Source organism: Geotrypetes seraphini, chromosome 15 (assembly GCF_902459505.1).
Source record: "Geotrypetes seraphini chromosome 15, aGeoSer1.1, whole genome shotgun sequence".
NCBI lineage: Eukaryota > Metazoa > Chordata > Amphibia > Gymnophiona > Dermophiidae > Geotrypetes > Geotrypetes seraphini.
The window spans coordinates 6,996,178-7,009,624 of NC_047098.1; the positions used below are offsets into that span (position 1 = coordinate 6,996,178).

The 13,447-nt window shown below is 44.1% G+C and overlaps 1 protein-coding gene across 1 annotated transcript; it reads left to right on the forward strand.

Annotated features, from left to right (window-relative positions):
- Positions 1–928: 928 nt before the first annotated feature.
- Positions 929–12,867, forward strand: HTR6 (5-hydroxytryptamine receptor 6). The gene is made up of 3 exons (XM_033922678.1): positions 929–1,968; positions 10,526–10,678; positions 11,761–12,867. The coding sequence occupies exons 1-3, from the start codon at positions 1,207–1,209 to the stop codon at positions 12,184–12,186; spliced, it is 1,341 nt and encodes a 446-aa protein (XP_033778569.1). The 5' UTR covers positions 929–1,206; the 3' UTR covers positions 12,187–12,867.
- Positions 12,868–13,447: the final 580 nt, after the last annotated feature.

The following is a 13,447-nucleotide window of genomic DNA, read 5'->3' on the forward strand; positions in this document are numbered from 1 at the left end:
GATAGAATTAAAAGATGAACTTGCAAAGCTATTGTTAGTAATTAGTAATTTATCTTTAAAACCTAGCATGACAGCAGATTGCCAACATGATGCCAATTTTTAAAAAGGGTTCTAGAATAGATCTGGGAAATTATAGACAGGTGAGTCTGAATGTTGGTGCTAGGCCTAGTGGTTAGAGCTGCTGCCTCAGGACGGTGCAGTTGTGAGTTTGATTCCAACCTATTCCTTTTGATTAATCTTCCATTGTCCCAGGTACCAGAGTTAGGGAAAATACTTAAGAGTACCTGATTACTATTCAATGTACTGTAAACTGCTTTGGATGAAGCAAGGGAAAGGCAAGGGAAACTTCTCACCTATAATGGGACTGGACAGAAGTTCAGAAGAGAAGGGATATAATGGTTTGGAATGGGGTAGAAAGGAGGGACCATGAATCGCTTTGCAGAGAGGGCAGAGGCAGGAAAGCAAGGGAAAGAGAACAGGAAAGGCTGGAGAAAGGAGAAAGAACGTTTTGGAAAGGAGAAAATGTCAAAGCAATGGCTTTTGGATTCAATCCCTTTCTCTCCCCACTGAAGCCAACAGGTTAGGCATTATTGCTAAGAATTACCATAATAATAATAATTACCTTTTATCATCTGCACATTTACACAGAAAAGACTTTTTTTTTTAGATAACGGAGGTGGTGGAAACTGAATTCCTGCCTGTGAACAAATCTGCATTTTCCATCCTGTTCCCTTAACCAGCAATTTAATCTTTTTTTTTTTTTTTTTTTTTTTTTTTGGGGGGGGGGGGTCTCGTTTCCTCTGTTAACTGCACGTCGGGGTCCAGCCCTTCAGCTGAATGAAGTTCGATGCAGAAGCGCCGGGTCGGAAGATGTGTTGTCATGGAGGACCAAAGTATCGGGGTCCAGATCCCCCTTCCCCCGCCGGGCCGGACCTCCCCCCTCGGGTCTGAAGCGTGTGGGAGGACGACAAAAGGGAAGAGGGAGGCTGATGCAAGGGAAAAAGAGAGGGGGAGGGAAGGGAGGAGAGGATGGAGAAGATGTTGGTGACACGACTCTCGTTGCCTGCCAGTCCCCCTTCTCAGCTGGCTTTGGGAACGATTCGAGTATCTATGAATTAGAGGAGCCCCGGCGGGTGGAGAACAAAACATTATGGAAAGAAGAAGAATGCAGGCAGGAGAGAAGAGACCCTTGCGGAGACGAAGATCATGATCACCGGGGCTTCCTCTCGTCATCCAGAGAGCCCGATGGAAGGGAGTCGTGGAGGCGTCAACGGCAGCGGGCTGGGAGCAAGGTCTGCGGTGGGGGGCAGCCGCTGCCTTGCCGCCTTCCTCTGCCTCGTCATCCTGCTCACCACCCTGGGCAACTCTCTGCTCATCCTGCTCATCTTCAGCCAGAGGTCTCTGAGGAACACCTCCAACTACTTCCTGGTGTCCCTCTTCATGTCCGACCTCATGGTGGGCTTGGTGGTGATGCCCCCGGCCATGCTCAACGAGCTCTACGGCCGCTGGGTCCTGGACCAGGGCTTCTGCTCCATCTGGTACTCCTTTGACGTCATGTGTTGCAGCGCCTCCATCCTCAACTTGTGCGTCATCAGCTTGGACCGGTACCTTCTCATTATCTCCCCGCTCAAGTACAAGCTCAGGATGACTTCGTGCAGGGCGGTGGGGCTCATCGTCGCCACGTGGACCTTGGCAGCCTTGGCCTCTTTCCTGCCCATTGAGATGGAGTGGCATGAGCTGGAGTTTGACATCAAGCCCTTGAATGCCACCTCTCACCTGGAAGAGGGCCAGTGCCGGCTCCTGGTCAGCCTCCCTTATGCCTTAGTCGCTTCTTGCCTAACTTTCTTCCTGCCCTCGGCTGCCATCTCCTTCACCTACTGCAGGATCCTCCTGGCTGCCAGGAAGCAGGCTGTACAGGTGGCCGCATTGACCACCAACGTGGCCGCTACCTCTGAGGACCCCATGCAGGTAGAAACATCCTTCTGTCCGCAGGAATTGCCCCATCTGATGCAGTGGCCTGAGGGATCCCCAGCCCGTCGGGTTTTCAGGATATCCGCCATGAATAAGCATGAGACAGATTTGCATATGAATAGTCCTTGCGGACATCCTGAAAGCCTGACTGGGCGGGGTTCCTACAGGATACTACATTACTACAGTTGGGCTTTCAGGATATCCGCCATGAATATGCTTGAGCTGGATTGCGGATATCCTGAAAACCTGACTGGGAAACTCGGATCAGACTCTCACTATGTCGTGTTTTCTTGTATGCACAAGTGTTATTAAGGCAAATAGTTCACCTACTTCAGCTGATGGCATTTTGCAAAGTAACGGGTCAAAATAGCGGTGACGCTGTCATTGAATCCCGCGCGGGATTTTCAGTTTTAGATTTTTGCCAGTTTGCCTTGTTTGATTTTTGTCCTCATCACCGCCCCCTCTCCCAAAAAAACCCCAAATCGCGGGAGGGTCAGAAGGGCGGAAAGGGCTTTGGGCAGAGCTCAAGGGCCGGGAGAGAGAAACGGGGTGGAGGTGGAGGTGGGGGTGGGGGGAGGGGGGACTGAAACTAGAGATCCCACGGTGCTCCTCCTCTGGGGGGTGGGGGGAGCCCCAACTGCAGCCATTTTCCTTCCAGTTCCCCAAACTTTGGCAAGTGCATTGGCTTCTTGGGGACTTGTTCATGTCAGTGATTCTGTTCAAAGGTCCGGTGTCTTGATGATGCCCCTGGCGAAAAAGAGCTTCTGGGACACCACCTTGATTGCTCGAAGCCTCTCTTGGATTTTCCCACTGCACTTTCTCTGCTGTATTCCGATTCCCAGATCTCCCCCCACCCTTGCTGAAACATGGTGGTGGTGGTGGGGGGGGCAGAGACCTCCATGATTCTATGACATTGCACCCACCTGAACCCCAAAAGTTCCAGAACTTCCCGCAGCAGAGCCAAAGGAAGTAGTTTGCAAGGTACTGCCATAAAACTGAGAACCAGACAGAAATGGGGGGGGGGGGGGAGAGAGAAACTGGGGGATAATGAGAGAAAAGAATCGAATGGTGTATCCAAGGCTGGTTATAAGCAGTGGGTTTGACATGTGATCTAGGCTGGTCATTGTTGGAAACTGATATTAGGTTTTATGGACCTTTTGGTTCTTTCTCTGTCCTGTAAATCCTTTATTATAGGTCAAAAATGTATTTTACCGCATTGGTTGGAATTTTGGCATTGGAGGGCAGCATTTCACACTCTTATGATTATGGAATCCAGGGCGACCCCCCCCCCCCATCTTATAAAAAACAGAGTCAATTTGGGATATACAGCAATTAACAGTCAGACCACACAGTTTTGTAATCATAAAGCGAAGCACTATTTATTAGTAATATTTGGAAATGGGATGGGTGGAGGGGGGAAGGGGGGATGGGAAGGGGGTGTTGGGAGGGACTTTATCATATCTGTATTGTGATGATAATTGATTGTTGATTTTTAAAAAAAATTATTTATCTACAATGTATTAACTAAATCGAGATGATATTCTTTGTAAGATTTTTGTTATGTATATTTTATTTTTAAAACTCAATAAAAATTATTGAACATTATTATCTCTGTCCTAGGGGCCTTACAGAGATTTTAAAAAGTTAACAATCGAAAAACTGATTGTTTTTTGAATAAATTAGTGGGATTATTAAAAAAAAGGGATGATTAACAAGACTAAAGATATTATAATGCCTCTGTATCGCTCCATGGTGCGACCTCACCTGGATTATTGCATTCAATTCTGGTCTCCTTATCTCAAGAAAGATATAGCGACACTAGAAACGGTTCAAAAAGATAATAAAGAGGATGGAACTCCTTTCGTATGAAGAAAGACTACAACGGTTAGGGCTCTTCAGCTTGGAAATCAGATGACTGAGGGGAGATATGTGGTTGAAGTCTACAAAATCCTGAGTGATATAGAATGGGTACAAGTGGATTGATTTTTTTTTTTTTTTTACTGCATCAAGATTTATAAAGACAAGGAGACACTCAAAGTTACAGATTAATACTTTTAAACCAATAAGAGGAATTATTTTTTCACTCAGATAATAATTTAACTCTGGAACGCGTTGCCAGAGGTTGTGGTAAAAGCAGATAGTGGAGCTGGTTTTAAGGCAGGTTTGGACAAGTTCCTGGAGGAAAAATCCATGGTCTGTTATTGAGAAAGATGGGGGAAGCCACTGCTTGCCCTGGATCGGAGGCATGGAATGTTGCTCTATTTGGATTCTGGAATCTTGCTATTCTTTGAGATTCTGTACGGAATGTTGCTACTCTTTGGGATTCCAGAATGTTTTGTTACTCTTTAGGATTCTGGAATCTTGCTATTCTTTGGGATTCTGCATGGAATGTTGCACTCTTTGGGGTTCCGGAATCTTGTTACTCTTTGGGGATTCTGCATGGAATGTTGCTACTCTTTGGGTTTTGGCCAGGTACTAGTGACCTGGATTGGCCACCGTGAGAACGGGATACTGAGCTTGATGGACCATTAGACTGACCCAGTAAGGCTCTTCTTATTTTTCTCTTTTGAATATATAACCTAGTCTGGTTAAAGACAAATGTCATTGGAAGAACATTTCATTACGCTTGTTTGGGCATCAATAGCTGTGGCAAATAGCATTTTAAGTATTTATTTAAGTGGGATCGATACTAGTATTGACTTTGTCTCCCATCCCTGACTGTGGCACACTCTCAGGAATACAGATGAAGTGTTTTTCCAGTACCAGGGCCCAAGCAGATGAAGGAGGGGGGGGGGGGAAGATAAAATGGGTCTCATAAAGACCCGGAATGCTAAAACAGAGGACGGAGACTCAGACTGGTCTGAAGGCAGCTGAGCTCAGCTGTTGGAGGCTTCACAGATACAAAGGAGAGAGTCTGAGCTTGGTCTGAATGAGACGTTAAAGACACAGAGGAGAGAGACAGCCTGGTCTGAATGCGAGTTAAGAGACACACAGGAAGGGAGCCGAGCTTAGCTTGTTGGAAGCTTTACAGGTACAAAGGAGAGAGACCAAGGCTGGTGTGAACTAGACTTTAGAGACACAGAAGAAAGAGACAGGTTGGTTTGAATGAGGCTCAGAGGAAAGAGACTGAGCCTGGTCTGAACGAGGCTTTAGAGACACATAGGAAGGGAGCTGAAATCAGCTTGCTGGAGACTTTAGAGACACAGAGGAGTGGGGTTTACTTGGGCCATCTGGTAAACTTTGGGCTGCAGGATGAAGGGTTTGGGACCGGAGATCAAGTGGTCCATTAGGGATATTTTCAGGGCTGGGTGGTTGGGATTCCAGGGACCTCTTGGGTCATTTGAGATGGAGTACCACCCTTCACCCATATAATATCTTTGCTCCTGCCCTACTACTACCACTATGAATTATTTCTATAGTGCTACCAGACGTACGTAGCGCTTTCAGAGTCACAAATGAGACAGTCCCTGCTTAAAAGAGCTTACAATCTAAACAGCCAAACAGGATGTTAAGGATACAGTTAAGGGGAACGGTTAATCTTCTGGCTGGGTTGGTGGGCAGTAGGGTTATGGACAGTGGCGTAGTATGGGGAGGGGGACCCGGGCGCCATGTTGTTGGTGGTGTGGCTTCATTTGTCTTTGAACGCGCTTTTTTTCATGGACATAGGGTTTGGATATTCCCAGATGTAAGTAAAACCGCACAGAACCACAGAAAGGCTTTCCTGGCTTATAGATGCCAGACGTTAAACCTTGGAGCATCTTTCAGGCTTGTTTATCTTTGTAATTGTCTGATATGACTGGGAGGAACCAAATATGTGTTGTTGGGTTGTTGTTTGTTTTTTTTATCCCTGAGCAATTGAAAGCCTCTGTAGATTATAAGAAGATCCTGAAATGTCTGGGTAACTGGATAACAGCAGTGCTAAGTCCTGAATTGTTTTGGATCTCCTTATCCTCCTCCCCTATTTACTTTTTGTGGCCTGAGGAAGAGAGAAAGTATATTATTTAAAATTGTGATTACCCCATATATTTTGTAAATTTCTTTCTTTCTGCTTTGCTGTAACAAGTAGACGTATGTGTAATTCCGTTTGTAAAAGTATAAAAATATATATTTAAAAAGTGATCCAGTCTGGCTGGATGCTTAATGTAAGTGAATTCTGTGCAGGAGCCCAGAATTCTGCATCAACATTCCAGAGTCAGATTGATATAATTTCCCATAGGCCTTTGCTGACATTGGTTAGGGCAGTGGTTCCCAACCCTGTCCTGGAGGACCACTAGGCCATTTGGGTTTTCAAGCTAGCCCTAATGAATATGCATGAGAGAGATTTGCAAATAATGGAAGTGAGAGACATGCAAATCTGCGCCATGCATATTCATTAGGGCTATCCTAAAAACCCGACTGGCCTGGTGGTCCTCCAGGACAGGCTTGGGAACCTCTGGTCTACAATACTGCAGTTGCCGAAGCTTCACCTATCTTTTGCCATTTGCGGGATACAGGCCATAGAAGTCTCTGACGTCAGCCCTGGTTCTTCCAGTGCTGGAGTTGTTGACTCCTTGTCAGTCTTTTGTCATTTGCAGGACAGAGACAGTAGAAGTCTGTCTGGTGTTGGCCTTAGTGTCCCGTCCCCTCCCCATGCTGGATTTGGCAAATCTACACTGGGAACAATACTTTATAAAGTAATTTGCATATGTTTTGCAAGCCCACTGGGCTACCATTCAGCACTGCCATTTTGCATTGAGTGTTATACCATAGTATATTATCCTGAGAAACCCAAAAGTAACTATAAAATCCTTCACTTCTATGTCAATGAGCCAAATATACAGAACAATGTATGGAAATCCCAATGGTTGTGTAAGCTCACCAGTCACATTGTCACTATGATTAAAATTAGTGAGCTGAATTAGCAGTACGAGGGCGAAAAGACTTCAAGTGCTCACCGGTGCCGAATATTAGGTAACTCTTGTCCGATCACCACAATTGTGAGCTATCATTAGTTTTTTTTTTGTTGTTTGTTTTTTTTAAAGAAATCAGCTATGGGGATCTTCTGAGCATAATATCTCCTGATGATGCTCCTAGCGATGTGAAACGGGGATGCTCCGTTGAGAAAAAATAAAATTTTGGTTAACCAACTTCTAGCAAAAAAGCTAATTGCTAAAAGTCAATAAGTAGCTCAAAAGTGTTTCAGAAGTAGCATATGTATAACTAGAGAATTTTCCAAAAAAGACTAATGATAGTTCACAATTGTGGTGATCGGACAAGAGTTAGTCTGTTCACCCTCAGCTCACTAATTTTAATCATAGTGACAATGTGACTGGTGAGCTTATACAACAGGGGTGTCAAAGTCCCTCTTCGAGGGCCGCAATCCAGTCGGGTTTTCAGGATTTCCCCAATGAATATGCATGAGATCTATTAGCATACAATGAAAGCAGTGCATTCAAATAGATCTCATACATATTTATTGGGGAAATCTTGTTATACAACCATTGGGATTTCCATACATTGTTCTGTATATTTGTCTCAAAAGCAAAAGTAAACCACTGTGCTAAATGGTAGAGCAGCTTAGTGCATCAGGCCCAAAGGAAGGAAGGACGGAAGCTGAGCTTGGCTTTGTAGAGGCTTTAGACCAGGGGTGGGCAACTCCGGTCCTAGAGGGCCGGAATCCAGTCAGATTTTCAGGATTGCCCCAATGAATATGCATTAAAAACAGTGCATGCAAATAGATCTTATGCATATTCATTGGGGGAAATCCTGAAAACCCGACTGGATTCTGGCCCTCGAGGACTGGAGTTGCCCACCCCTGCTTTAGGCGCACAGAGCCTGGTCTGAACACACGCAGAGGAGACAGACTGATTTATTCTTTGTTTCAAGCTCTGGCACTGCTTGACCTTTTCAACAATTTTTATTTTTAATGGAATTTGAATGAGTAATTATAATGAATATGGCAGTGACTTCTTTTTTTTATAGCATCTTAATGAAAACTCTAGATAATGGTGAGAGAAAGTGTGTTAGGAAGAGATTAGGTTTAATTAGAACAAGACTGGCGCCTTCAGTTTCAAACAGATGATGTGTGTGTGTGTGTGGGGGAGGGGGTTCCTTCCCTCATCTTCTCTATTTCATTCATCTTCTGCTCTGTTCCAAAGGGAAGTTCTTTTGGAAGTAGAGAATCCACAAGCAAGGTCTATAAGTTGAAATATTTCATCTTATGTTCATTCAACAAGGGCATGCACTTGGGTTTTTTTTTTCCTGGCCATAGAACTTATCATTCTATCTTATGCAATTATATAATCATATTTTGAGAAAACAGAACCTACAATTATGTGTTTAGTGTGGTCTGAAATTTCTCTGTTATTTTTTTTAGTTTTGTTAAATGCCAGGGTTTGTATGTTTTCGTGCACAGGATTTGGATTTCAATTGCTCACCTATGTTCTAGGCCAGTATCTCTCAGCTCAATCCCGGAGTACCCCCTTGCCGGTCAGGTTTTCAGGATATCTACAATGAATATGCATGAAATAAATTTGCATATAATGGAGGCAGTGCATGCAAATCAAGTTTATGCATATTCATTGTGGATATCCTGAAAACCTGACTGGCAAGGCGGTAATTCAGGACCGAGTTGAGAAACTCTGTTCTAGGAAAGTTACATTCAGGTCCCTCTCCTAGAGAGCTTACAACAGAGAATTAAAGAGCTCCTTTTACAAAGCTGCACTAAAAAATGGCCTTCGTCTGTCCTTACACAGGTCTTTCGTGCATGATAAGGCCATTTATAGTGCAGCCGGAAATGTGTAAACTTACATTTTCTGAATTAATGGCCATGCCCTAAATTTTGCTAATAGCCCATGGCCATTTAAAAAGAATAGCATGTGAGCCCTGTCACCTATTTGGTAGGCAGTAAGAATTCATGCACTAATCAAGAATGCAGACGCGCGGACTAGCACTGAAACATCCCCTCCCCCTTGGTGAAGTGGTGTGTGACGCAGTGGTTAAAGGTACAGCCTCAGCACCCTGAAGTTCTGGGTTCAAAGCCCCACACTGCTCCTTTTGACCCTGGGCAAGTCACTTAATCCCCTCATTGCCCCAGATAGATAGACAGATTGTGAGCCCACTGGGACAGACAGGGAAAAATGCTTGAGAACCTGAATAAATTCATGTAAACTGTTCTTTGCTCCTCTAGGAGAACAGTCCAGAAAAGTAAAAAAAAATACATTTTTTTAAATGCATGGCTTGCGTGTGCACATTGCAAAATGACCGTGAGATGCCTTAGCATCCTGCAGTAAGCCCTTTTCAGCTAAGCAAGCATTAGTGTTTGCTGCCTGAAAGTGACTTACCCAAGCATAAGTGGGAGATGCAAGATTTCAACACTGACTTCCCTAGTTTTCAACCTGCTGCTTTAACTACTAGGCTTCTCCTCAGGACTGTCGCTTAACCTCCTCATGCACCAAAGCTCCTGTCTTTATGACTCGGGGTTAGCGGTGTGGTCTGGGCTGATTTCACTGATTCATGATTTCACTCCTTTCCATGATTTTCCCATTGATGTCCTTTAGATAATCTGAAGAACAAATTGTGCATGCATTAGAGCAGAACCAGGACTGGATCAGTGTATTTGGTAGACTCAGGACTGGATCAGCGTATTTGGTAGACCCAGGGTGAGCTGGTAGCCCTACTATCAATAACCTAAAATAACTAATCCAAGTGGTTTAAATAACCAAAGTCACACAATACACCACTAATTTTGAAAAAGTGCAAACAGTGTCTTTCAATCACTATTCATTCAAAGGTACCATAATAGGCCTCAGAAATGGAGCCTACTCACAGCTGCAAAGTCACGGACTGAAATAGTTGGCGTAGTGTTTCTGCTCCTTGCTCCAGTCATTGGCCAGGAAAGTTAGTGATATTTATCTATTGATTCTTTCAAAAATCTTTTTTAAAATATATTTTTTGAAATTTTGTTATTTTTTTATCAAAAAATATTTGCACGCACTGCTTTCATTGTATGGTAATAGATCTCCTGCATATTTATTGGGGAAATCCTGAAAACCCGCCTGGATTGCGGCCCTCCAGGAGGCACTTTGACACCCCTGCTGTAGAGCCTATCCACACTCCATAGCAAAAGAACCCCCCCCCCCCAACTCTTAGGAACTAGAACAGTGGTTCCCAACCCTGTCCTGGAGGACCATCAGGCCAATTGGGTTTTCAGGATTTCCCCAATGAATATGCAGGAGATCTATTTGCACGCACTGCTTTCGTTGTATGGTAATAGATCTCCTGCATATTCATTGGGGAAATCCTGAAAACCCGACTGGATTGCGGCCCTCGAAGAGGAACTTTGACACTCCTGCTCTAGGGTGAATCACCACCTTCACAGTTCACCTTGCTCCTGCAAACCTGAGGAACTGGAGACAGTCTGCCAATCAAACCAATAGTGCTGTCATTGGATGAGCCATCTTTTATTTTTGCCTTAGAGAAAGCTGTTTGGACCAGGTAGCTTGGCATGTCCTTTTTTCTCTTGAGATGTGGGTTAATGGACTCCAGTTGAAATACTTTTTGTCATCTTTCATAGGTCCCCCAAGCTCAAATTGTAGGAGTGATCGAGAACAGGAGATTTGTGAATAAGCACAGTAAGAAGGCGTTGAAGGCGAGTCTAACCCTAGGGATCCTTCTGGGAATGTTCTTTATCGCTTGGCTTCCGTTCTTCATATCCAATGTGGTGCAGGTAAGTTTACGGAAAAGAAAAGCTTAAGAATGAACAAAAATGTATTTATAAAAACGTCTCTACCCCAGCCCATTCTAGGCAGTTGATCAAAGCAGTGTGCAATGAAAAAAACCAAAACTACAATCAACAAAACAAAATAATATATATATATAAAAAAAGCAAAATAAATAAGCAAGCCATTTTTAATTTGCCTCCTACTACTACTCCCCATTCTGTCTTGGATACTCTGTAGGCCAATCCTCGCCATACTTCCCTGTTTCCCACGGCTTCTTTCAATTGCTTGACGGTCTCCAGCCAACGGCCTTTGGTCTCTTCTGCTTCCTTTTACGGTTCATAGACAACCCCGTGAAAGACAAAGGCGCGCGTCGACAACTGAGCACAAGACGGAGGCGCGCGCTGAAGAAAATTACAGTTTTTAGGGGCTCCGACGGGGGCTTTTGTTGGGGAGCCCCCCCAGTTTACTTAATAGAGATCGCACCAGCGTTGTGGGGGGTTTGGGGGGTTGTAACCCTCCACATTTTACTGTAAACTTAACTTTTTCCCTAAACACAGGGAAAAAGTTAAGTTTTTGGTAAAATGTGGGGGGTTACAACCCCCCCAAAACGCGGCGCGATCTCTATTAAGTAACACATCCCCCCGTCGGAGCCCTAAAAACAGTAATTTTCTGCGGCGCGCGCCTCCGTGCTGCGCTCAATTGTCTGGGCGCGCCTTTGTCCTGGCGCGCTTTTGACCTGACACCCCTTTTACCACTGCCCATTCCGAGTAGTACCTCGTTTTCTAGTGCACATATCCATAAGGGCAAATTCACTAGAAAAGGAGGTGCTACTCGCAAAAATACATGCATCTGAATAATTACAAGTTTCTGATTAAAGCAGTAACGAGTCCAGGTGTGTCAAAATGCGTCAGTGTTTAATATTTATGAAATGACTTGTTAAAACTGCAAACTTGAGAAGATAAAATGGAGTCAGGCTATGAGTGCCAGAAACAGAGCAAACTTGAGCAGAAGGGGTTGAGTGACCTCCCAATTTCTTAGGTACATCTATAAAAATGTGTCTTTGATCCTCTTGTCCTTTTTCTCACAGGCAGTGTGTGACTGCGTCCCTCCTGGCCTCTTTGATGTCTTGACCTGGCTGGGATATTGCAATAGCACCATGAACCCTATCATCTACCCACTTTTCATGCGGGACTTCAAACGAGCCATGGCCAAGTACTTGCCTTGCTGCCGGCGCTCCTGGGAACACAGAGCTAGCGCCATCTCCCTGTCTATGCGCAACTCCAACAGCGGACCCAGGCTTGGCTTGTCCCTTAAGAACGTGCTGACCATGCGGGGGGAGACGGACTCTCTGGACTCAGTCACGCAGGGCAACGACCATGGGCTCTTACCTGCTTGTAGAGACCACAACATGGACACGCTGCCTGCTACAGGAGCCGACCTGGTCAACCTATTTGACTTGGAGCACACGGACCAGGAGCTGCAAATCAACCAGCTCAACACCCCCATGGACTGAATCAAGAACTTGTACTATCATGGAGCTCAGACTGAAGATATGTTTTATCACGAATGAAATAGGCCCTGGTCAGACTTGGGTTTCACATGTTCTAACTCAGTGGTTGCCAACCCTGTCCTGGAATACCACCAGCCAGTCAGGTTTTTGGGATAACCCTAATGGCTTGCTTATTTATTTATATCTAGAATGCTCATCCCTCATAATACTTCTCGATCTCTCCGATCGACTTCTCAAAATCTCTTAACTATCCCATCCCTGAAAATTGTAGGCACTAGAAGACACGATATGTTTTCGGTAATGGTTCCTCAATTGTGGAACCCATTACCTCAATATATTAGAGAAGAAAAGGATGTTACTTCTTTTAAAAAAATCATTAAAAACCTATCTTTTTAAAGACGCTTTCAACAGTTAAATTTTAATCATACGACCAAGTACTTTACGTTTTTTATTCTTTACCCTCCCTTTCGTCTTTCTCCTTTTTGTTTATTCTCTCTAAGAAAGAATTGTAACTTTTCCCTCCTTTCCTCCCTGACTCATGTTTGTTAAATTTGTAAGTCTGACGCTATTTTGTTGGTTTTTAGAAAGTTGTACATCGCTTAGCAAATTGAATAAGCGATTCATCAAATATCAATAAAAACTTGAAACTTGAATATACATGAGAGAGATTTGCATATAATGGAGGTGACAGGCATGCAAATTCATTAGGGCTATCCTGAAAACCTGACTGGCTGGTATGAGAACCGTTATCTAACTCAGTGTTTCTCAACTCGGTCCTGGAGTACCCCCTTGCCAGTCAGGTTATCCACAATGAATATGCATGAAAGAAATTTGCATATAATGGAGGCAGTGTATGCAAATCAAGTTCATGCATATTCATTGTGGATAGCCTGAAAACCTTACTGGCAAGGATCGAGTTGAGAAACACTGATCTAACTCATAGTATTTTTGCATTTCAACACTCAAGGTGAAGGACCTTGGAAGGGGATGAGATCTTGTTCTCTCGCACATGAAAAATTGTTATACCATTTTCTTGAATTTCAGCAATAAAGCAGAGAAAGTAATGGAAATGGACTCTAGTGAAAGGAAAGATACAAATGGATTGTTGTCCTGTAGAACCCAGAGATAATTGGAAAAGCCAGACACAGCAAGAGAGGCAAAGGGTATGATAGAGAGGAATGCATAACAATACTTCACCAGAACAATATAGAAACTTCTCACAATAGCCCTTTCGAACATGGAAAACATTAGAGGACACGCAGGA